The sequence below is a fragment of the Triticum dicoccoides genome, chromosome 6A, assembly GCF_002162155.2.
Source record: "Triticum dicoccoides isolate Atlit2015 ecotype Zavitan chromosome 6A, WEW_v2.0, whole genome shotgun sequence".
NCBI lineage: Eukaryota > Viridiplantae > Streptophyta > Magnoliopsida > Poales > Poaceae > Triticum > Triticum dicoccoides.
Window position 1 is genome coordinate 33807409 of NC_041390.1, and position 26686 is coordinate 33834094.

The 26686-nt window shown below is 44.6% G+C and overlaps 1 protein-coding gene across 1 annotated transcript; it reads left to right on the top strand.

Moving 5' to 3' along the window:
- Nucleotides 1–277: 277 nt before the first annotated feature.
- LOC119315572 lies at nt 278–26203 on the top strand. Its single transcript, XM_037590140.1, has 4 exons — nt 278–324; nt 1245–1692; nt 25376–25985; nt 26125–26203. Exons 1-4 carry the CDS (start codon nt 278–280, stop codon nt 26151–26153), a joined length of 1134 nt encoding a protein of 377 aa, XP_037446037.1. The 3' UTR covers nt 26154–26203.
- Nucleotides 26204–26686: the final 483 nt, after the last annotated feature.

Below are 26686 nucleotides of genomic sequence, written 5' to 3' on the forward strand. Positions count from 1 at the left end.
GGGCTCCTCCTATGCAACATGGGAACCCCCGAACTCTGCGTGTGCAACCCGGCGACGAGGCAATGTACATTTATTCCTTGGGCCTGGCGGCGGGTGGGCGGTATATACCTTGCCTTTGATCCAGCCGTGTCGCCCCACTACGAGGTGCTGGTGGTCCCTGCAGTGCCGGAGCCTGAGAAGCCACCAAAGCAAGCCATCGGGAAAGGCACGAAGAGAAGCCGCTAGACCGACTATTTGCGGATGAAGATAATGACCCGCGCCGCTTGATGGAATCAGAATGGCCACCGACTCCATGGAGGTTGAACATGTTTTCATCGAGGACTGGTCAGTGGGAGGAGAGGGATTTCATCCGCCAGGGAGAGCCGGTGGGAACAATTGGAGACATGCTCGTGGATCGAGCTGAGCCATCCGGGATGGGGCCACGCCAGCGCTATGCAGTGCATTGCCGAGGTTTCTTTGTTTTGAGGTATAAATATAAGCATTGCTCTATTTTCCAACATAAAAATGATATTAGCTAGTTTACCATCGTTTGTCATGCACTACAAGGTTTTATTTGTGATCGCAAACTTTAGTTATTGGATCACGTACCTCACCTCTATTAGTCTAGCTTCTTCACACATATGAGTACTCACTCGATTCACATATATATTTGGTGTTGTAGATATTAGCCCCATTTCCTATGAACTTGGTCAAATATAGAAATTTTTAGAAAGATGGATGGGTGTACAATATTGGTCCTAGTTTTATGAAAGACATGTCAGCAAATTAGTTAGGTACTGCATACATTTTTTTTTAGAAAGATGAATGGGCATACGATATGGTGATATTCGTTGTGAGAAAATAATGCACTAATTTCTTGCTTGTGGCACTTGCATAAATTAGACAACAACAGGTTGTACTTCCATGTATTAGTATCAACCAGCTATTGTTATGTTGTAATTAGTTATGACCGAGGTCACCTCTACTATATATATCCTTTGTAAGCCGCCGCATGAGATAAGATCATCATTGTAAATCCTTGGCATTTATAACCTCTCCCGATATAGTGAAGATTTGTTGGATTGTGCCTGTGGGTTTTTCTCTTCGTGTTGGAGGGGTTTTCTAGGTTAAAATCCTTTTGCCCCTTGTGTTTTATTTGTTCTTCGTCGTTGGTTTTGGCTGTTGTATCTCTAATAGCAATATGGTAGTGTTTTGATTATTTAATGCTTTATATGTCATGTGAGTCTAAATTGCTATTTTTACAGGCTTTCACCATCAGACAGTACATACCAAGTGATTAAAACACCATCATATGGCGAGAATGATGTATTTGTAAAACCTTATCTAGGGAGGTCCGAGAAAGGGGTGTACTTTGGAGTAATTGAAGAGTCCCAACTACGTGTTTGGATTCTTAGTGAATTAAGTGAACAACAGATGGAGTGGGTCTTAAAGTATCAACATGACCTTGCACACTATGCCCAACATGTAGGAAAATATGGCAGACAAATGGATGCACATTGGATGGTACATGATGTGCTTGACACAGATCATGAGGATGGTGATGTTGCTGCTATAACTTTGCCAAAAGAGAAATTTGACTGGGATTCTGACAATGATGACGTTTTTACAATTAAATTGGATGCCGATGAATACCCCAAACACTTTGATATTCTTGGATTACATCCTTACAAGGAAGTTGTCTATTTGACTACTGTATTCGAAGTGGTGGGCTATCATTTGAATACCTCAAAAGTTCAGTATCTTGGCAACTCACGCCCAAGCCCAAAAAGTTACTACTATGGCCATTCAAATGGCATATTTGAGGCATTTGTATATACTCCATGTACGGTGGGCCGTGGCTGAGCTTATTGAAGGAAATATTGACCAGACCTCATCTTGAATATTATCATTGATTGAGTAACCATGCTGGCAACAATAGATAAAGCGACAATGGTGTGTTCATGGTTGAGCCCTGTTTTTTTTCATCAAGCACCTCGTTCATTGGTATGTCGATTCATTTTTTCCGTATTGGTCATATGCTATCTATAACGGAGTGAGGATTTAGGGCACGCGAGTTGTGAGACCTGCAAGTCCCTGGTGAGGGCTTTTTATTTTGGCTTATGGTTTTCAAAGTTCTATATGTTTTCATCGAAAATTCCAAATTAAGTTTTGTTTTCATATTCTTCCTCATGACCATCATTTCAAATAAGATTCATTTTGACTATATTTTGATGATTTAAAAAATAAGTTTCAATGTCAAAAGTTAGTACGAGCGAGCGATAAAAATCATGTATTTTGTGTCTACAGACGACAGGAAAATCTCTTAAATTTTATCTTTGAAACTTGGTACAAGCGAGCAAGAAAATAGGAATTTTTCAGATGCAAAAATTGTAAGTTTCAACATTGAAACTTAAAACTTATTGTACCCTTGCGCGGGATTCAACTACTTTGTGGATCATGAGGCAATCGAGTGTTCGGGCTGGGCTTGGCAGGTGCGTGCCCTTGTGAATTTCCGATTTATAACACCCATCATCTTGTTCAGTCTTATTTTGAATAAAGATGTTTGCACAATAGAGAGTCTCCAACTAATAGTAGCATTGCTTTATAAGATGTTTGCACAATAGTTACACTAGTAGAAAAGGGGGCTTTGGTTCAGGCCGCGTCAGCCCATTAGTCCCGGTTCAGTCCAAAACCGGGACCCATGGGGGCATTGGTCCCGGTTCGTGAGCCCAGGGGGCCGGCCGGGCCACGTGGCTATTGGTCCCGGTTCGTATGGACCTTTTGGTACCGGTTGGTGGGACGAACCGGGATCAATGGGCCTGGCTCCTGGCCCACCACCATTGGTCCCGGTTGGTGGCTTGAACCGGGACCAATGGCTGCCCTTTAGTCCCGGTTCATGCCACGAACCGGGACCAATGAGGTGCCTATATATACCCCTGGCGCCCGAGCAGAGCACTCCAGTGCTCTGTTTTTCTCTGGCCGACGAGGGGAGGGCTTTGTGGTGCTCTAGCTCACCTCTTATGCACATGAGGTGTTCGATGAAATGCCCGAGCCACACTAGTTAAGCTTTCTCCTCTCGAAGCTCGACCTCAAAACTCTATTTTCCTCGAGATTTGTCTAGGTTTAGCGGCCCGTCACGTCCCATTCCCGTCTTCACCACCGTCGATCACCCGCGCCGATCTCGTCGCCGGCACCACCGTGGTGAGCCTCTTGTTCTTATCTTCTTTCTGAAAGAAAAAAATTCTTACTTTAGATAGATACTTGTCTAATTTTCTTACTATTTTATTGCTTGTTATTACATAGTGCGATGGTTTTGGTATCCGCCCCCGTCGGCCCTCGTCCTATCTATGATTCAGATGTGGTATATATTATCTTTATAACTATTGGTTCATTTATTGTTTATGAAAATTATGCCGACCAATGTGACATAGATTTTATTTATCTAGGAGGTATGTGAACCGGAAATTCCAACCGACCCTATTGTCGAGAGGTTAAATTTAGTTGAAAAAGAAAACAATTTCTTGAAGGAAAAAATAAAAAAATTAGGAGGAGAAGATGATATTGGAGTTGCATGTTGCGGATGTCGTCGATGATCACAAGATCAAGATGGATGCACTACAAAAAAAGACACATCCATGACATTTTGGGCCGAACGAAATTTTTTTCTGTCATACATATGACACTTCTATGACGATAATTGTGACAAAACCCGGTATCATCATAGATGTGGTGGGCTCCTACTTCTATGACAAAAAATCATGACAGAAAATGGGCTTTTCGTCCTGGGCGGGCCGGAGACGCAGCTGCATGACATTCTTTGGGCCGTCCATGACGGAAAAAATCGTGGTAGAAGCGAGGGGGAAGAAAATTTCGGGGAGTTCCCGGTTACGGTGGGAGGTCGGGGCGAGTTTCTCTCGTACACGTACGCACGTGTGTGCGAGACGTTGGCTCTAGCTGAACCCGAATGAGGCGTTGGGCTCTAACTGAACCCGAGCGATTGCACTGCAGGCTACGCGTTACTGAATCCGAGCGATCGATCGATGACTGTTAACTGAACCCGATCGAGCGATTCCTTCGCTACTGCTGCTAACTGAAGCCGATCGATTGGATGAACAGTGAGCGTTGCGGGGGGGTGAACAGTGAGCGGTGGCGTTGCCTCTGGATGAACAGGACCGCGTGGTGCGGAGGGCTGGATGAACAGTAGACGGTGGAGGGGTGCCCGTGGAGGGGTGGTTGAACAAGACCCCGTGGTGTGGAGGGCTGGATGAACAGTAGATGATGGAGGGGTGGTTGAACAGTAGCCGGTTGAGTAGCGCGCGGTGGAGGCTGGATGAACAGGAGCCCGTGGAGGCTGGAGGAGGTCGACGGTGGAGATGAACAGTATCTCGTGGAGTCCCGTTTTGCGGTACGCCACACCCCTCCCGATGAACAGGACCCCTGTTTCGGCCGTAGGAGGTCCGTTTCGTCCGTTTTGCGGTACGCCACACCCCTCCCGATCAACAGGACCCCCGTTTCGACCGTAGGAGATCCGTTTCGTCCATTTTGTGGTACGCCACACCCCTCCCGATCAACAGGACCCCCGTTTCGACCGTAGGAGGTCCGTTTCTTCCGTTTTGCGGTACACCAGACCCCTCCCGATGAACAGGATCCCGTTTTGAACGTGGCCGGTCGAACACAAGGTCGTTTCCTTCGTTCTGCGGTACGCCAGGCCTCGTTTCCATCGCCTGTTCCGTCCAAGCCCTCCCGATGAACACGACCACGCATTCCGTTCAGACCCAGCCGGTTGGCTCCCACGCGTTTCGTTGCCTCTCGATGAACACGGCGCATTCCTTTGCCTCCCCATGAACACGACGCATTCCGTTGCCTCCCCATGAACACGACGACGATGCTGTTTCTCCGTTCCGACCCAGCCATGTACACGAGCCCTGGCCGTACGTATGCGTGAGTAGGCGTTCGAGACCCCGCCCGTATGTACACATACGTGGCCGTATTTTCTTTCTTGCACCCTGGCCACTGTACGTACGTGTACATGCTACGTGCGCGCCTCTACTACGACATATGTACACGTTCGCGACTAGAATGACAACGCTACGTACGCTTCGACTAGGTGGGTCCCGACTGTTAGGCACTTCCTTGCGTGCGAAGATGTAGCTGGTGGGTCCCAGCAGTCAGGGGGCGAATCGTTTTGTTTTTTTTGCCCGGACGCACTTCCTTGCGTGCGAAGGTGTAGCTGGTGGGTCCCAGCAGTCTGGGGGAAACGTTTTTTTCGCGAAATACGGTGGCCCGTCCGGTGGGTCCCCACTGTCAGGTGAAGGAATAATTATTTTGCGCGTAATAAGGAGGCACTTCCTTTCTGCGGCCTGATACGTCTCCAACGTATCTATAATTTTGATTGCTCCATGCTATATTATCTACTGTTTTGGACTATATTGGGCTTTATTTTCCACTTTTATATTACTTTTGGGACTAACCTATTAACCGGAGGCCCAGCCCAGATTTGCTATTTTTTGCCTATTTCAGTGTTTCGAAGAAAAGGAATATCAAACGGAGTGAAAACAGAACGAAATCAACTGGAGAAGTTATTTTTGGAAGGAAATCTACCGGATGGGCTTGGGCCCTATGCCAGGGGAGTCCCGGGCTGCCCACGAGGGTGGGGGCGCGCCCCCTACCTCGTGGCCAGCCCGGAAGTCCACCGACGTCCTCCTTGCACCCATATATACTCTCGTACCCTAAAACTTCCAGAACGGAGATTGGATCAGAAGTTCCGCCGCCGCAAGCCTCTGTAGCCACGAGAAATCAATCTAGGCCCTCTCCGGCACCCTGCCGGGGGACATCATCACCGGTGGCCATGGAGGAGTATCCCGGAGGGGTCTTCTGTTGGAAATATGCCCTAGAGGCAATAATAAAAGTATTGTTATTATATTTCCTTGTTCATGATAATTGTCTTTTATTCATGCTATAACTGTATTATCCGGAAATCGTAATACACGTGTGAATACATAGACCACAATATGTCCCTAGTGAGCCTCTAGTTGACTAGCTCGTTGTGATCAACAGATAGTCATGGTTTCCTGGCTATGGACATTGGATGTCGTTGATAACGGGATCACATCATTAGGAGAATGATGTGATGGACAAGACCCAATCCTAAGACTAGCACAAAAGATCGTGTAGTTCATTTGCTAGAGCTTTGCCAATGTCAAGTATCTCTTCCTTCGACCATGAGATCGTGTAACTCCTGGATACCGTAGGAGTGCTTTGGGTGTATCAAACGTCACAACGTAACTGGGTGACTATAAAGATGCACTACAGGTATCTCCGAAAGTATCTATTGATTTATGCGGATCGAGACTGGGATTTGTCACTCCGTGTAAACGGAGAGGTATCTCTGGGCCCACTCGGTAGGACATCATCATTTGCGCAATGTGACCAAGGAGTTGATCACGGGATGATGTGTTACGGAACGAGTAAAGTGACTTGCCGGTAACGAGATTGAACAAGGTATCGGTATACCGACGATCGAATCTCGGGCAAGTAACATACCGATAGACAAAGGGAATTGTATACGGGATCGATTGAGTCCTTGACATCGAGGTTCATCCGATGAGATCATCGTGGAACATGTGGGAGCCATCATGGGTATCCAGATCCCGCTGTTGGTTATTGACCGGAGAACGTCTCGGTCATGTCTGCATGTCTCCCGAACCCGTAGGGTCTACACACTTAAGGTTCGATGACGCTAGGGTTATAAAGGAAGTTTGTATGTGGTTACCGAATGTTGTTCGGAGTCCCGGATGAGATCCCGGACGTCACGAGGAGTTCCGGAATGGTCCGGAGGTAAAGATTTATATATGGGAAGTCCTATTTTGGCCACCGGAAATTGTTCGGGATTTTTCGGTATTGTACCGGGAAGGTTCTAGAAGGTTCCGGAGTGGGGCCCACCTGCATGGGGGGACCCACATGAACGTGGGTAGTGGGGGCAAGGCCCCACACCCCTGGTCAAGGCGCACCAAGATCCCCCCTTAGAAGGAATAAGATCATATCCCGAAGGGATAAGATCAAGATCCCTAAAAAGGGGGGATAACAATCGGTGGGGAAGGAAATGATGGGATTGCTTTCCTCCCACCTTGGCCAACGCCCCAATGGACTTGGAGGGCAAGAAACCAGCCCCTCCACCCCTATATATAGTGGGGAGACGCATGGGAGCTACACACGAAGTTCTGGCGCAGCCCTCCCCCTCTCCCAAGTCGTCCTCCTCTCCCATGGTGCTTGGCGAAGCCCTGCTGGATTGCCACGCTCCTCCATCACCACCACGCCGTTGTCCTGCTGTTGGATGGAGTCTTCCTCAACCTCTCCCTCTCTCCTTGCTGGATCAAGGCGTGGGAGACGTCACCGGGCTGTACGTGTGTTGAACGCGGAGGTGCCGTCCGTTCGGCACTTGATCATCGGTGATCTGAATCACGACGAGTACGACTCCATCAACCCCGTTCACTTGAACGCTTCCGCTTAGCGATCTACAAGGGTATGTAGATGCACTCTCCTTCTACTCGTTGCTGGTCTCTCCATAGATAGATCTTGGTGTTACGTAGGAATTTTTTTTTGAATTTCTGCTACGTTCCCCAAGAGTGGTATCAGAGCTAGGTCTATTGCGTAGATTCTTTGCACGAGTAGAACACAAAGTAGTTGTGGGCGTTGATGTTGTTCAATATGCTTACCGTTACTAGTCCAATCTTGTTTCGACGGTATTGTGGGATGAAGCGGCCCGGACCGACCTTACACGTACTCTTACGTGAGACAGGTTCCACCGATTGACATGCACTTGGTGCATAAGGTGGCTAGCGGGTGCCAGTCTCTCCCACTTTAGTCGGAACGGATTCGATGAAAAGGGTCCTTATGAAGGGTAAATAGCAATTGGCATATCACGTTGTGGTCTTGCGTAGGTAAGAAACGTTCTTGCCAGAAACCCATAGCAGCCACGTAAAACATGCAACAACAATTAGAGGACGTCTAACTTGTTTTTGCAGGGTATGCTATGTGATGTGATATGGCCAAAAGGATGTGATGAATGATATATGTGATGTATGAGATTGATCATGTTCTTGTAATAGGATTCACGACTTGCATGTCGATGAGTATGACAACCGGCAGGAGCCATAGGAGTTGTCTTTATTTTTTTGTATGACCTGCGTGTCATTAAAGAACGCCATGTAACTTACTTTACTTTATTGCTAAACGTTAGTCATAGAAGTAGAAGTAGTCGTTGGCGTGACAACTTCATGAAGACACGATGATGGAGATCATGATGATGGAGATCATGGTGTCATGCCGGTGACAAGATGATCATGGAGCCCCGAAGATGAAGATCAAAGGAGCTATATGATATTGGCCATATCATGTCACTACTCTATTTGATTGCATGTGATGCTTATCATGTTTATGCATCTTGTTTGCTTAGAACGACGGTAGTAAATAAGATGATCCCTTACAAAATTTCAAGAAGTGTTCTCCCCTAACTGTGCACCGTTGCTACAGTTCGTCGCTTCTAAGCACCACGTGATGATCGGGTGTGATGGATTCTTATGTTCACATACAACGGGTGTAAGACAGTTTTACACAGCGAAAACACTTAGGGTTAACTTGACGAGCCTAGCATGTGCAGACATGGCCTCGGAACACGGAGACCGAAAGGTCGAGCATGAGTCGTATAGTAGATACGATCAACATGAATATGTTCACCGACGTTAACTAGTCCGTCTCACGTGATGATCGGACACGGCCTAGTTGACTCGGATCATGTAATCACTTAGATGACTAGAGGGATGTCTATCTGAGTGGGAGTTCATAAGATGAACTTAATTATCCTGAACATAGTCAAAAGACCCTTTGCAAATTATGTCGTAGCTCGTGCTTTAGTTCTACTGTTTTAGATATGTTCCTAGAGAAAATATAGTTGAAAGTTGATAGTAGCGATTATGCGAATAGTAGAAAGCTTATGTCCTTAATGCACTGCTCAGTGTGCTGAACCCCAAACGTCGTTTGTGGATGTTTTGAACATCGAACATACACGTTTTGATAACTACGTGATAGTTCAGTTAAATGGTTTAAGTAGAGGCACCAAAGACGTTTTCGAAACATCGCGGAACATATGAGATGTTTCGAGGGCTGAAATTGGGATTTCAGGCTCGTGCTCACGTCAAGAGGTATAAGACCTCCGACGATTCTCTTAGCCTGCAAACTAAGGGAGAAAATCTCAATCGTTGAGCTTGTGCTCAGATTGTCTGAGTGCAACAATCACTTGAATTGAGTGGGAGTTGATCTTCCAAATGAGATAGTGATGTTTCTCCAAAGTCATTGCCACCGAGCTGCTAGAGCTTCATGATGAACTATAACATATCAGGGATAAATAAGATGATCCTTGATGTATTCACGATGTTTGACACCGCGAAAGTAGAAATCAAGAAGGAGCATCAATTGTTGATGGTTGGTGAAATCACTAGTTTCAAGAAGGGCAAGGGCAAGAAGGGATACTTCATGAAACGGCAAATCAGCTGCTGCTCCAGTGAAGAAACCCAAGGTTGAACCCAAACCCGAGACTAAGTGCTTCTGTAATAAGGGGAACAGTCACTAGAGCAGAATTACCCTACATGCTTGGTAGATGAGAAGGCTGGCAAGGTCGATAGAAGTATATTGGATATACATTATGTTAATGTGTACTTTACTAGTACTCCTAGTAGCACCAGGGTATAAGATACCGGTTCGGTTGCTAAGTGTTAGTAACTCGAAATAAAAGCTACGGCATAAACGGAGACTAGCTAAAGGTGAGCTGACGATATGTGTTGGAAGTGTTTCCAGTGTTGATATGATCAAGCATCGCACGCTCCCTCTACCATCGAGATTTGGTGTTTGCGTTGAGCATAGACATGATTGGATTATGTCTATCGCAATACGGTTATTCATTTAAAGAGAATAATGGTTACTCTATTTATTTGAATAATACCTTCAATGGTCTTCCACCTAAAATGAATGGTTCATTGAAATCTCGATTGTAGTGATACACATGTTCATGCCAAAAGATAGTAATGATAGTACCACCTATTTGTGGCACTGCCACGTAAGTCATATCGGTATAAAATGCATGAAGAAGCTCCATGTTGATGGATCTTTGGACTCACTCATTTTTGAAAAGTTTGAGACATGCGAACCATGTCTATTGGTATATATGCATGAAGAAACTCCATGCAAATGGACCGTTTGAACTCACTTGATTTTGAATCACTTGAGATATGCAAATCATACCACATGGGCAAGATGACTGAAAAGCCACGGTTTCAGTAAGATGGAACAAGATACCAACTTGTTGGAAGTAACACATTTTGATGTGTGTAGTCCAATGAGTGCTGAGGCATGCAGTGAGTATCATTATGTTCTTACTTCACAGATGATTCGAGTAGATGTTGAATATATTTACTTGATGAAACACAAGTCTGAATTATTGAATGGTTCAAGTAATTTCAGAGTAAAGTTGAAGATCATCGTGACAAGAGGATAAAATGTCTATGATAAGATCGTAGAGATGAGTATCTGAGTTACGAGTTTTGGCACACAATTAAGACATTGTGGAAATTGTTTCGCAATTAAAACCGCCTGGAACACCATAGTGTGATGGTGTGTCCGAACATCATAACTGCACCCTATTGGATATGATGCATACCATGATGTCTCTTATCGAATTACCACTATCGTTCATGGGTTAGGCATTAGAGACAACCACATTCACTTTAAATAGGGCACCACGTAATTCCGTTGAGATGACACCGTATGAATTATGGTTTAGAGAAACCTAAGTTGTCGTTTCTTAAAAGTTTGGGGCTACGACGCTTATGTGAAAAAGTTTCAGGCTGATAAGCTAGAACCCAAAGCGGATAAATGCATCTTCATAGGACACCCAAAACAGTTGGGTATACCTCCTGTCTCAGATCCAAAAGCAATAAAGGATTGTTTCTTGAATCAGGTCCTTTCTCGAGGAAAGGTTTGTCTCGAAAGAATTGAGTGGGAGGATGGTGGAGACTTGATGAGGTTATTGAACCATCACTTCAACCAGTGTGTAGCAGGGCACAGGAAGTTGTTCCCGTGGCACCTACACCAATTGAAGTGGAAGCTTATGATAGTGATCATGAAACTTCAGATCAAGTCACTCCCAAACCTCGTAGGATGACAAGGATGCATACTACTTGAGAGTGGTACGTAATCCTGTCTTGGAAGTCATGTTGCTAGACAACAATGAGCCTACGAGCTATGGAGAAGCGATGGTGGGCCCGGATTCCGATAAATGGCTTGAGGCCATAAAATCCGAGAGAGGATCCATGTATGAAAAGAAAGTGAAGACTTTGGTAGAACGGATCGATGGTCATAAGGCTAATGAGTACGGATGGATTTTAAAAGGAAGACAGACAATGATGGTAAGAATTACCATTAAGAAAGCTCGACTTGTCGTTAAGATGTTTTCCGACAAGTTCAAGGAGTTGATTACGGTGAGGTTTTCTCACTCGTAGCGATGCTAAGAGTCTGTTGGAATTGGATTAGCAGTTACTGCATTATTTATGAAATCTTGCAGATAGGATGTCAAAACATTGTTTCCTCGACAATTTTCTTGAGGAAAGGTTGTATGTGATACAAACCGAAAGGTTTTGTCAATCCCGAAAGATGCTAATAAGTATGCAAAGCTCCAGCAATCCTTCTAAGGACTGGAGTGAGCATCTCGGAGTTGGAATGTATGCTTTGATGATGATCAAAGATTTTGGGTTTGTACAAAGTTTATGAGAAACTTGTATTTCCAAAGAAGTGAGTGGGAGCACTATAGAATTTCTGATGAGTGTATGTTGTTGACATATTGATGATCAGAAATGATGTAGAATATCTGGAAAGCATATAGGGTTATTTTGAAAGTGTTTTTCAATGGAAAGCCTGGATTAAGCTACTTGAACATTGAGCATCAAGATCTATAAGGATAGATCAAAACGCTTAATAGTACTTTCAAATGAGCACATACCTTGACATGATCTTGAAGGTGTTCAAGATGGATCAGTCAAAGAAGGAGTTCTTGCCTGAGTTATAAGGTATGAAGTTAAGACTTAAAGCTCGACCACGGCAGAATAGAGAAAAAGGACGAAGGTCGTCCCCTATGCTTAAGACATAGGCTCTACAGTATGCCATGCTGAGTACCGCACCTGAAGTGTGCCTTGCCATGAGTCAGTCAAGGGGTACAAGAGTGATCCATGAATGGATCATAGGACAGCGGTCAAAGTTATCCTTAGTAACTAGTGGACTAAGGAATTTTCTCGATTATGGAGGTGGTAAAAGAGTTCGTTGTAAAGGTTACGTCGATGCAAGTTTAACACCTATCCGGATAGCTCTGAGTAGAGAGACCGGATACATATAATGGAGCAATAATTTAGAATAGCTCAAAGTAGAACAATTATTTGGAATAGCTCCAAATAGAGCGTGGTAGCTGCATCTAGGAGATGACATAGAGATTTGTAAAGCACACACGGATCTGAAAGGTTCAGACCCGTTGACTAAAACCTCTCTCACAAGCAACATGATCAAACATAAAACTCATTGAGTGTTAATCACATAGTGATGTGAACTAGACTACTGACTCTAGTAAACTCTTGGGTATTAGTCACATGGCGATGTGACCTGTGAGTGTTAATCACATGGCGATGTGAACTGGATTATTGACTCTAGTGCAAGTGGGAGACTGTTGGAAATATGCCCTAGAGGCAATAATAAAAGTATTATTATTATATTTCCTTGTTCATGATAATTGTCTTTTATTCATGCTATAACTGTATTATCCGGAAATCGTAATACACGTGTGAATACATAGACCACAATATGTCCCTAGTGAGCCTCTAGTTGACTAGCTCGTTGTGATCAACAGATAGTCATGGTTTCCTGGCTATGGACATTGGATGTCGTTGATAACGGGATCACATCATTAGGAGAATGATGTGATGGACAAGACCCAATCCTAAGACTAGCACAAAAGATCGTGTAGTTCATTTGCTAGAGCTTTGCCAATGTCAAGTATCTCTTCCTTCGACCATGAGATCGTGTAACTCCTGGATACCGTAGGAGTGCTTTGGGTGTATCAAACGTCACAACGTAAATGGGTGACTATAAAGATGCACTACAGGTATCTCCGAAAGTATCTATTGATTTATGCGGATCGAGACTGGGATTTGTCACTCCGTGTAAACGGAGAGGTATCTCTGGGCCCACTCGGTAGGACATCATCATATGCGCAATGTGACCAAGGAGTTGATCACGGGATGATGTGTTACGGAACGAGTAAAGTGACTTGCCGGTAACGAGATTGAACAAGGTATCGGTATACCGACGATCGAATCTCGGGCAAGTAACATACCGATAGACAAAGGGAATTGTATACAGGATCGATTGAGTCCTTGACATCGAGGTTCATCCGATGAGATCATCGTGGAACATGTGGGAGCCATCATGGGTATCCAGATCCCGCTGTTGGTTATTGACCGGAGAACGTCTCGGTCATGTCTGCATGTCTCCCGAACCCGTAGGGTCTACACACTTAAGGTTCGATGACGCTAGGGTTATAAAGGAAGTTTGTATATGGTTACCGAATGTTGTTCGGAGTCCCGGATGAGATCCCGGACGTCACGAGGAGTTCCGGAATGGTCCGGAGGTAAAGATTTATATATGGGAAGTCCTATTTTGGCCACCGGAAATTGTTCGGGATTTTTCGGTATTGTACCGGGAAGGTTCTAGAAGGTTCCGGAGTGGGGCCCACCTGCATGGGGGGACCCACATGAACGTGGGTAGTGGGGGCAAGGCCCCACACCCCTGGTCAAGGCGCACCAAGATCCCCCCTTAGAAGGAATAAAATCATATCCCGAAGGGATAAGATCAAGATCCCTAAAAAGGGGGGATAACAATCGGTGGGGAAGGAAATGATGGGATTTCTTTCCTCCCACCTTGGCCAACGCCCCAATGGACTTGGAGGGAAAGAAACCAGCCCCTCCACCCCTATATATAGTGGGGAGACGCATGGGAGCTACACACGAAGTTCTGGCGCAGCCCTCCCCCTCTCCCAAGTCGTCCTCCTCTCCCATGGTGCTTGGCGAAGCCCTGCTGGATTGCCACGCTCCTCCATCACCACCACGCCGTTGTGCTGCTGTTGGATGGAGTCTTCCTCAACCTCTCCCTCTCTCCTTGCTGGATCAAGGCGTGGGAGACGTCACCGGGCTGTACGTGTGTTGAACGCGGAGGTGTCGTCCGTTCGGCACTTGATCATCGGTGATCTGAATCACGACGAGTACGACTCCATCAACCCCGTTCACTTGAACGCTTCCGCTTAGCGATCTACAAGGGTATGTAGATGCACTCTCCTTCTACTCGTTGCTGGTCTCTCCATAGATAGATCTTGGTGTTACGTAGGAAATTTTTTTTTTGAATTTCTGCTACGTTCCCCAACATCTTCATCACCATGAAGGCCAAGGACCAGAAGGTGGAGGCCATGGAGGAGGAAGCACAAGGGGGAGAACCTCTCCTCCTCTCTTCCGGTGGCGCCGGAGTGCCATCGGGAGGGGAATCATCGCCACGGTGATCGTCTTCATCAACATCACCATCATCATCACCATCCTCATCTCTTTTACGCGGTCCACTCTCCCGCACACCACTGTAATCCCCTACTTGAACATGGTGCTTTATGCCACATATTATGATCCAATGATGTGTTGCCATCCTATGATGTTTTGAGTAGATAACTTTTGTCTTTGGGTTGATTGATGATCTAGATTGGTATGATTTATATGTTTTACTTTGATTCTGTCCTATGGTGCCCTCCGTGTCGCGCAAGCGTGAGGGGTTCCCGCTGTAGGGTGTTGCAATACGTTCATGATTCGCTTATAGTGGGTTGGTGAGTGAACAGAAGCACAAACCCGAGTAAGAGGGATTGTTGCGTATGGGAATAAAGAGGACTTGATGCTTTAATGCTATGGTTGGGTTTTACCTTAATGATCTTTAGTAGTTGCGGATGCTTGCTAGAGTTCCAATCATAAGTGCATATGATCCAAGTAGAGAAAGTATGTTAGCTTATGCCTCTCCCTCATATGAAACTGCAATAGTGATTACCGGTCTTGTTAACAATTGCCTAGGACAACTCCGCACACCGATCCACCATTATTTCACACTCGCTATTTATAATACTAAGTAATATATTCTAACTTTATGTTAACAACACCTACTTTTATGTTTTAGCTCTCCGATACCATGCAAAGTTATCATCTTCATACCCACAACATAGTTTTATTTCTCGTTACTAGTTGGAAGCAAACGTTCGATGTACGTAGAGTAGTATCAGTGGCAGATAGGGCTTGAGAGAATATTGATCTTACCTTTAGCTCCTTGTGGGTTTGACACTCCATACTTATCACTTCCACCTTTGAAAAGTGCTATGATGATCCCTTGCACTCGGGGGTTATCAAGCTCTTTTCTGGCGCCGTTGCCGGGGAGCAATAGCGTGGGGTTGATATTCTCGTGTGTGCTTGTTTGCTTTCTTCACTAAGTAGGTTTTGTTTTTCCTTTTTGTTTCTGTTTAGTTGTGGGTGAAACATACAAAAAAATTTAAAAAAATGAAAATACAAAAAATTATTAATTGCCTTTCATGCCTAAAAAGTTTTTCAAAAAGAGAAGTGATTGGAAGGTTTTGCATTGAAGAAGTGAGGGTCGACCTTGAACACTTGTGTTCATGCTCACGAAAACAATTTAGAATTTTTCATGGAAGTTTCTCTGTAAATAATTATACCCTTGTATATATTCATTGTATTATAAAAATAAATGTGCCAAGCTTGGTTTTAGGATGATTAGATTGCTTGTTTGCTATGTGCAGAACAAAAATAGAAACTTTGGCTGTAGTGCATGAATTTACATTTTTAACTGGAAAGTCAAATGGTTCTGATTCTTTTTGCACATTACTTCTGTACAAATTTTTCAAATTTTAAATTTTAGTTTATAATTTTAGGAGTTACAGAAGTTTGCCAAACTTCCAGATTACTACAGACTGTTCTATTTTTAACAGATTCTGTTTTGCGTGTGTTGTTTGCCTATTTCGATGAATCTATGGCTAGTATTGGGAGGTATGAACCATAGAGAACTTGGAATACAGTAGGTTTAACACCCATACAAATAAAGAATGAGTTCATTACAGTACCTAAAGATAGTGATTTGTTTTGTTACACTAACAGATCTCACAAGTTTTTGTTAAAGTTTTGTGTGGATGAAGTGTACAAAGGTCGAGGAGCTATCAATATGAGAAGAATAAAGAGAGTCAAGAACTCAAGCTTGGGGATGCCCAAGGCACCCCAAGTAAATATTCCAAGGATACTCAAGCATCTAAGCTTGGGGATGCCCCGGTGGGCATCCCATCTTTCTTCTTCAAAAATTATCAGTATACCTTGGGTTTTGTTTTGTTCACATGATTTGTGTCCTTTGTGCTTTTCTTTTTCTTCAATAACCATGCTAGCATGAGATATCCCTTAATAGTTTTATAGAATACTTCATGTGCTTCACTTATATGTTTTAAGTACGATCTTATAGAATTGCTCTTTGTGCTTCACTTAAATCTTTTGAGTACGGTTTTATAGAATGCTTCGTGTGCTTCACTTAAACATTTTGAGCTTGGATATTGGTTAGTTGTAGAATGCTCCATGAACTTTACTTATATCTTTTGGAGTATGAATAATACTATCATTTAAAGTGGGTTGGAAGAGTGTCAACTTTAGGAATTAGTGATCCCACTATTTTGGAAGAGGTTAAACCTTAGTGTGATATTTATGAAAGTGGATTTGGAAGAGCGTCAACTTTAGCTAGTAATGATTCCACTATTTTGGAAGAGGTTTCAATTGAGTATGAGAACGAAGTTGCTATCCATGATGCTACTGAAAATTATTATGAGGGGAGAATACATGCTTGTAGGAGTTGTAATAATATCAAGTTTCCTCTCTATGTGCTTAAAGTTTTGAAGTTAAACTTGTTTTGCCTTCCTACGCTAGTTGATTGTTGTTCTTATAAATTGTGTGCTCACAAAATCCCTAGGCATAGGAAGTAAGTTATATTTAAATGTGCTAGTCATATTCTTCAAGATGCTCTCTTTGTGCTTCAATTCCTATCTTTTATGCGAGCATCGTTGAAATCATCATGCCTGGCTAAAAGGCATTAAAAAAAGCGCTTGCTGGGAGACAACCCAATATTTATCCTTTCTGTTTTTGTGTGTCTACATGATGAAGTTACTGTAGTAATCATGTTTTATAGCCTTTGTTTCAATAAAGTGCCAAGTAAGACCTTTGGGAAGACTTGGATGAAAGTTAATGTGATCTTGCTGTAAAAAACAGAAACTTTGCGCTCACGAGAATAGATATCATTTTTTTACAGAAGATTAATAGACAAATTCCTCACGTCCACCAATTTATTTCATAATTTTTGGAGTAGCAGAAGTATGGTTATTGTTCAGATCATTACAGACTATTCTGTTTCTGACATATTCTGTTTTCATTGCATAGTTTGCTTGTTTTCTAGTTTCTATGACTTATATTATTAAATATAAATTGTAGAAATAATATGATACGGTAGGCATTGTATGAAAACAATTATGAACCTTGTCATTGTCAGTACCCAAGCGAATGGTTTGCTCTTTATCATACTAACCTATCTCACGAAGTTTGGTTAAGTTTTGTGTGATTGAAGTGAGATATCGATATGAGGAGAATAAGGAGTGGAAAGACCCTAAGCTTGGGGATGCCCAAGGCACCCCAAGGTAATATTCAAGGAAGACTCAAGCGCCTAAGCTTGGGGATGCCCCGGAAGGCATCCCCTCTTTCGTCTTCAAAACTATCGGTATACTTTACTCCGATATATATTTTTATTCATCACATGATATGTGTTTTGCTTGGAGCGTGTTTTCGATTTTACTTTCTGTTTGAATAAAATCATTGGATCTGAATTATTGAATAAAAAAGAATCCTCCCATGGCTAGTTAATTATTTGACTACTCAGTGTTCTTCACTCATATTTTTTGGAGTAGTTTGTCATTCGCTCATGTGCTTCATGTATATCCTATGAGTAAAGGGTTGAATAAATTGAATGTCATAAATCTGAATTTATATATGTCTCATATGCTTATAACATGGGGAGTAATGACTTCACACATAATAAGTATGGGTAGTAAAACTTATTGGAAGTTAGCAAACGTAGAATCGGTCACTTGAACAATTCATGAAAGAATATTGAAGGAAGAGGAGTTTCACATATAAATATACTATCTTGGACATCTTTTATGATTGGGAGCACTCATTAAAATATGACATGCTAAAAGATTTGATGTTGGACAAGGAAGACAACGTAATGGGTTATGTTTTCTTATATCTGAGATAAAGTATGTTGTCATGGATCCTCTAACATGTTGAGCTTGCCTTTCCCCCTCATGTTAGCCAAAATTCTCAGCACCAAGTAGAGATACTACTTGTGCTCCAACATGTAGGAAAATATGGCAGACAAATGGATGCACATTGGATGGTACATGATGTGCTTGACACAGATCATGAGGATGGTGATGTTGCTGCTATGACTTTGCCGAAAGAGAGATTTGACTAGGATTCTGACAATGATGACTTTTTTACAATTAAATTGGATGCCGATGAATACCCCAAACACTTTGATATTCTTGGATTACATCCTTACAAGGAAGTTGTCTATTTGACTACTGTATTCGAAGTGGTGGGCTATCATTTGAATACCTCAAAAGTTCAGTATCTTGGCAACTCACGCCCAAGCCCAAAAAGTTACTACTATGGCCATTCAAATGGCATATTTGAGGCATTTGTATATACTCCATGTACGGTGGGTGAGCTTATTGAAGGAAATATTGACCAGACCTCATCTTGAATATTATCATTGGTTGAGTAACCATGCTAGCAACAATAGATAAAGTGACAATGGTGTGTTCATGGTTGAGCCCTGTTTTTTTTTCATCAAGCCCCTCGTTCATTGGTATGCCGATTCATTTTTTCCGTATTGGTCATATGCTATCTATAACGGAGTGAGGATTTAGGGCACGCGAATTGTGAGACCTGCAAGTCCCTGGTGAGGGCTTTTTATTTTGGCTTATGATTTTCAAAGGTCTATATCTTTTCAACGAAAATTCCAAATTAAGTTTTGTTTTCATATTCTTCCTCATGACCATCATTTCAAATAAGATTCATTTTGACTATATATTGATGATTTAAAAATAAGTTTCAATGTCAAAAGTTAGTACGAGCGAGCGATAAAAATCACGTATTTTGTGTCTACAGACGACAGAAAAATCTCTTAAAATTTTATCTTTGGAACTTGGTACAAGCGAGCAAGAAAATAGGAATTTTTCAGATGCAAAAATTGTAAGTTTCAACATTGAAACTTAAAAGTTATTGTACCCTTGCGCGGTATTCAACTACTTTGTGGATCATGAGGCAATCGAGTGTTCGGGCAGGGCTTGGCAGGTGCGTGCCCCTGTGAATTTCCGATTTATAACGCCCATCATTTTGTTCAGTCTTATTTTGAATAAAGATGTTTGCACATCAGAGAGTCTCCAACTAATAGTAGCATTGCTTTACAAGAAGTTTGCACAATAGTTAGTTCTCATGCCAGGAGAATAGTTTTTTTTTCCTTTTGCAATACAAAATAGGAAACAAAAAGCTCCATTTTCGACTTGACTCCTTGCACTGATTATGAGCGCAACCAAGGTATCTCTGTCGATTGTGGCGAGAGCGACAATTCAAAAGAAAAAAAAGAAAGAGCCACACGTGTCGTTGCTGTTGATTGTGCATTGCTACACCTCCTAACTATACAGGACCTTCCTATAGCTAACCCCCAGACATCGGGTCAGCTCCTCGTGGCGCCACGAATGCAGTGCAATGCACACGCTCAACATCACTGCTCAGTTAGGAGTAGAAATCAGGAGCAATCACTTATACATGACTGTACTAGAACATGAAGGCGCGCGTTGCCATACCCGTCTATCTTTGAGAATTGAATAATAGAAATGGTTGAAATTTTGTGATTGTTAAGACATTTCATAACTTTTGGATAGCTCATAGTACATCATTCACATATAAAAGTTGAAAACCAGTCAATTTAATACATTATGAACATATAGAAGAACTCGTTTTTACACTAAAAACATTGGAGATTTTCTTGTAGGCAGAGTGATTAAAATGACATGAAAATGATAATGCGAAGATAGTTCTATTTTATGATCTTCTAATTCTTTCTCAGCGACAAAAGATGAATGTGGTTCAATTATGGCATGGTGTATCTTGTACATGCACACATGATCAAAAACCAAAAGGCTGCGAGTATGTTGATTATTGTAAAAATGGTAGTTTCACCAGATTTGTCAATAATTCAGCTCAATACAGTGAAGTTCTAATGGAAACCCATTATCATATATAATGCATAACATGCATCTTATGAATAAATAAGTCAGAAAATAGTAATTACATTATCTCTTGCACATACAGCTAGACTAACGGAATGGCTCATATGACAGTCATTTGAATTGTATGCACTGAAATATAATTTTGTCGGTGAAGTCCAAACCATAAGATATTCATCTTTTCTTCAGTTCACTACGAAACAAATTTAGATAATTAGCAACCAAAAAATCAGGGATGATTCATATGAACAACTTGTAAGCACAAGACGCTCACATTCTAGTGTCAAAGGAATGTACTGATAACAATTTGGAAGAGATGGAACAATATTTATAATATTTGCCATTGAAGATGTAGGTAATCAGTACCAAAGTAGCACTTGACAGACCATACATGCCGGGTTTAGATGTTAAAACCTACGTAAATGTTAGTTTCAAAAGCACCTAATCAGAAATCAATGAGGAAAAACAATATAACGGTCAGCAAAATAATGGACAGAGAATAAATGCTAATATATGCAGCTTCATCCACTTCACATGCAACCAATTGATCCTTGGGAAATGCCATTAATGTGGCATGCAAACAACCTAGTAAAGGGGATAAAAAAATGTGGCATCCGTACCCGTGAATCTATTTCATGATAATGTGCCAACGCCTTGAGTGTCACTACAGCTCTACTGCCACTGGCGGCCCAACCGTTGTTTTCTCTATCTGGCCGTCGAGAAGGTCAGAGCTATGGAGCCCGGTCTTTAAAACAAATCTGAAAAGAGTATTTAAAATGTCAAAAATCTCCATAGGGAAAATCTGGATGTACCTATATGGATCGGATGTGAATTATCTCTACATAGTATAAATTTTCACTAATGCATTTTCCAGGTATGGGCTATGCAGAAGGAAAAAATTTAGGGATAAAAATGGTTATACTATTGCTCGTCAGGCACAGTGGATGATTTGGTGATGCGTCTTGCATTGTCGGTGGGCATGTGGAGTTGTGTCTCCGGCGGATCTGCCTTTGGTGGATTTGCTCGGATCTGTTCGTCGATTGTCTTCGTTTGTGTGTTTTCAAGTTGGATTCTTTTGATCTATACTTTTCATCTGCGACGGTTGCTGTTCTGGCGCGTTGGTTCTACAGGGCCTTAGCACGACGACTTTCTGACTGTCTACTACAACAAGGTTTTCCCGGCTCCGGCGAGGGAGGGGCGATGACAGTGGCGCGCCTTCGGCTCGCTTCAGTGCTTGTAGTCGTCATTAGATGGTCTATGAATCTGATGTAATTTTATTATTTCTAGTGTTCGTTGTACTACCATGATTGAAGATGAATAGATTGGAAGTTTTTTCCGAAAAAAAAAGTCACTATGAAGCTGATCCTTATCCTGAATTCCTGATAAGCAGGCCAGATTCCAGATAAGATAACATCCATCCATCCGTAGGCCATAGAGGGACCCTACTTGCTGTAGGGACGATCCTGACCGGATGCAAAAAAAAGATTACGGCGGACGCGCCGCCGCCGCCCCCCGTTGGTAGAAACCTAACCTAACGCGACATCGCCTCCACGCATTCACTCGTGGCCATGTTGACGACGAAAGCCGCGCACGTCCTCCGCAGCCTGCTTGCGTGGAGTGCCGCCCTCGCCGCAGCCCGGCCGTGCGTCCTCGGCAAAGCGTGGTGGCCGGCGCCCGATATAGGCCGGAGGTTACTCACTACGAACAAGGTGCACGGCCTCTTCATCAACTACATGGACCACGACCGGCCACACCTCTTCGCCTGCCCCTCCTCCAATCCATGATCGATGCCATGTTTGACTTCCTGCCTAGCGACAACTACAGGCGCTTTTGGTGGTCGGTCCTCGACCACAGTAATGGCCTCCTCCTCTGCGACATGGGGCCCATGGAGCTCTGCGCGTGCAACCCGGCGACACGGGGGTGGACAATTGTAGCTTGGCCCCGGAAGGTCCCGGTTGCATTTGATCCTGTCGAGCCTGAAAAGCCAACAAACAGAGGCATAGGAAAAATCAGCAATGAGAAGCCACCGTCGTTAGATGTGTTTGGCTAAGTCCCTCCACATGGAGGTGTGTTGGCAGCCCAACATCAGCCCATAAGTCCAACACATGTCAGCCGTTGATCTTCGCTGCATCCAACGGTTGAGAGCGCTTCCAAGGAAAATGAAGCAAGGAGAAAACCCTAGCCACTCCACCCTTGCTGGTGGTGCCTGCCATTCATGAGAGTGAGAGAGAGCACACAAGAGAAAACACAACCTGAGAGAGAGGAAGAAGAAGAAGCAGAGGTTCTGTCCAGATTTGTTGCATCTGACTAGACAGTGTTCAAGCTGGTGATTGGAGGCTCAAACGTGCTTGGATCGACCCCAAACTTGGTGAGCTCGTTCCTTACTTTGAGTACTTCGATCTGGTTTGAGGATTGGGTCAGTGGAGCATCAGATTTGAGAGTGGTTTTGTCAGCTCTGATTGCTGCAGTTTCAGAACAGAGTAGTTTTGGAAGACGAACAGTTTGGGTAGGCAAACGATGTCCGATTGAGCTGAAATTTGGAGGGGATCTCAAGAACTCGTGTGTCTACTTGTCTGCCAAATTTTGGTGCTGTTTGGTTCAGCTGTTTAAGTGCAGTTTGCAAAAAACTGAAGGTTACAGAAGCTGTGTAAACTCTGCTTTTGCTGAAACCTTGCCTCTTGTGGCTGTTGTTGTTGTTGCCGGTTGGCAACATGGAGAGTGTGTTGTAAATCTCTCTAGAGGTTCTAGAGAAGACTTTGTACTCATTATTCTCATAGTGAAGCTGCGTGGACCGGTCGGTCCACAACCGTGGTTTTTACTCCTTAAGTTGAGGAGGTTTTCCCACGTTAAATCCTGTGTCACATGTGCATGTTGTTTGTATTATTCCGCTGCTTACTTGTTGGTTGAAGCTGTCCTTAAAGTTCATCACAAGTGCAAGGGGCTGTGTAGTGTGCATATTTGCCGTGCCGGTGAGCTTGTGCAGCGCATTGTTGCTGTCCAGCCCCAACAAGATGGCATGTCATCCATGGACGAGGATGATGACATGCGCTACTTGATGGAACTGGAATGGCCACGGACTTCATGGGCGGCGCTGTTCAGATCCTTATTGGGAGCTCCCGGACATGATGTTTGTGGTGGCATGTACCTTGCATTTGATCCTGCCATTTCGTCACACCATGACTTGTTCGTGATCCCTGCCATACCTGAGAAGCCAGCAAACACAACCAAAGGAAAAGGCAGCAATGAGACGCCACCGTCACTAGACCCGCCATTTGGGAACGAGGATAATGATACGCGAGGCTTGATGGAACCGGAATGGCCACCGACTCCATGGACGTTGAACATGTTTTCATCAAGGACTGGTCAGTGGGAGGAGAGGGATTTCGTCCGCAAGGGAGAGCCAGCGGGAACAATGAGGGACATGCTCGTGGATCGAGATGAGCCGTTCGAGATGGGGCCACACCAACGCTATGCAGTGTATTACCAAGGAGCGCTTTACGTGCACTGCCGAGGATTCTTTGTTTTGAGGTGTATATGCATGCATCGATCTATTTTCTAACATAAGAAAATGATATTACTCCCTCCGGTCCAAATTAATTAACGCGGGCTTAATATAGATCGGAGGAAGTAGTTAGTTTATGGTTATTTAACATGCAGTTCAGGGTTTTATTTGTGACCGCAAACTTTAGTTATTGACCTCACCTCTATTAGTCTAGTCTCTTCACACATTTAAGTACTCACTCAATTCACATATATATTTTGATGCCAGGGATATTAGCCTCATTTCGTGTAAACTTGGTCAAATATAGAAAAGTTTAGAAAGATGGATGAGCGTACAATACGGTCCTAAATTTATCAACGGCATGTCAACAGCAAGGTAGTTATTTATTTATTTTTGAACCGAGGCAAAAGACTTGCCATTTTCGTTGATTAAGAAGAAGAGAATTGCCCGATTAATTGACGGAGAATCGGGCTAAAACCGATACAATCCAACCCACATAATATGGGTACCACCGGCCAACCTGGCCACCAACATGGGATCACAAAGCTACAATAGCTGCACATAAACCATGCGGCACATGCCAACAGAAGGCCACACGCGCGAACAACCGACAGCTCCGACTCTGACGACGATCATCACAAGGGAAATATGCAGGACTTGCGCCGACCGTGCCCTCCGTAACTGACCACCGAGCGCCTGTCATCGTCATCGCATGGACACACTCCACCACAGCTCCGACTTCAAAGCAATCAAGCAACCAACGGAAGAGCACCTCGGACACGCCGGGAAGATCCGACTACCGAAGCCCGAGCCGCGACCAAAGCTCCTCTCGACGCCATCACCGTTGCCAAACAGAAATTAGCGTCCCCGAAATGGCCGCCTCAGCAAACTACGCGGCGAAGATGCCGCAAACCACACGGCGAAGATGCCGCAACCACGCGGCGAAGATGCCGCCATCCACTGGTCTCCAGGTTGTGGCCTGCTCCGAGACGATGCCCCCAAGGAGGAAGAAGACGTGAAGGCGCCTTCATCACCCGATCCCGAAGATCTGAGGTTTCCCTCCGGAGACAAGGCCGCGGGGAGGGGGGGAGGAGCACCGCACAACAGCAACGCTTCCAAGAAAGAGCACGACGCCCACGGACGTCGCCGTCACCGGATCCGGCAAAGGCCGGACATAGAATTTCTCCTGGAGATGCTCAACCACCACCTGCACGCACCTGCTCAGCCAACAAACCCCATCCTGCCGAGGTCGACCCTGCACTGGCCGTGGGATCCCCGGACCCACCACACCCAGGCGCACGCACCACCCCCTAGCCGAAGCCGCTTCCACCAAATCCGGGGCTGCCGCCCCGGCAGTCTCCGCCACGCCGTCCCCACCATGCCGCTAGCCACGCCGGGCTAGCAAGCCGGCCAGAACCACAGCACCTGGCAGGGAGGGGGGCCGCCACCCCGCCCCATCTCACCGAGCAGCGCTGCCGGGCCGAAGCCCGCGCAACCCGCCGCAGCCGCAGCACCACCAGGGAGTCGTCGCCAAACTGCCAGGAGCCACCGGCAGCACGACCACCCGCCAGACCAACGCTGCCAGGAGCCGCCGGAACACCACCAGCCGCCAGATCCATGCTGCCAAATCGGGCCCGTCGCCCCATCGAGCCGCCCAAGCCCCGCTGCCACCGCCGAGACGCCGGACCACCGCAGGACGCCTCCGCGTCAACCACAGCAGGAGCAACGCCTCCGCGCCGGAGTCGGAGGTAGCTCGCCGACACCAGCCGACGCCCGCCGCCACGAGATCCCCCATTCGCGGCGACCACCAGCGCGAGAAAGAGTCCCCGCCCCGCCCGCTCCACGCGAGCTTCGCCCGCGGGAGGCACCGGCGACGGCGAGGGAGAGGATTGGGTGGAGGGGCCGAGCGCCTCGGTGCCCTGGGTCGCCGCCCGTGTCGCCCCTGGGGACGGAGCGACGCGGGGGGCTGTGCTCGGTCCTCTCCTAATATACAGCAAGGTAGTTATATATAGTATTCTTATCTGTATACTGAAGTTTATCTATGTGTGTTCGATTGCTCCATTAATTTATCCTTGGTCCTCCTGGTGCTGCCCTGCCACTGAAGTAATATGTACTTGTGTTCTTTCTCTTCACTCAGGACCATATACGCTTTATCGTGAAGTGTGAGAAACGCAGATTTGTGATTTGTCATTCTCCACACAAGGTAATGTCACCACCTCTATGAATCCTTTTTTTTTTGTTAATACAACTTATGTACTTCAGCACAATGAAAGATACTTTAGTTGTGTGCCATAGGAAACACATCCTTCCATCCTGAGACTGCGTGGTTGTGTTCAGAGTTTCAGATCACCGCAGCTATTTTCTAATGCCTGTGTTGGATGGTAACTTCCAACTGCACACACCTGCCGGACAATTGTCCAGCTATATAAAACAGTCTCAGTGTGCCATCTCACATTTCATATGCCCTGCACCTCAAAGTAGTATCTAATATCTTCATACCCTACTTTATGTTATCTAGCAGTGTCAAAACTAGCCATGGATCAACTCACGACTGTAAAAGCCCTGCTTGGCACACTCTAGACTCACAAGAACACTTTACAGGTACCTTATATATATAGCCTCTATCACACTGACATCTGTCTTATGAACTGTATTTTCTAGAGTGTGGTTGTTCTACACCCACGCACATTGCACCCCCC

Excerpts from the sequence above, each read along its gene's own strand:
- LOC119315572 (XM_037590140.1), top strand. The coding sequence starts at position 278 with ATGGCCACCGACTCCATGGAGGTTGAACATGTTTTCATCGAGGACTG. Across the intron at positions 1,693-25,375 it reads AAGTTGTCTATTTGACTACT|CCACGCCGGGCTAGCAAGCC; the intron begins GTATTCGAAGTG and ends CCATGCCGCTAG. Across the intron at positions 25,986-26,124 it reads CTCTCCTAATATACAGCAAG|GACCATATACGCTTTATCGT; the intron begins GTAGTTATATAT and ends CTCTTCACTCAG.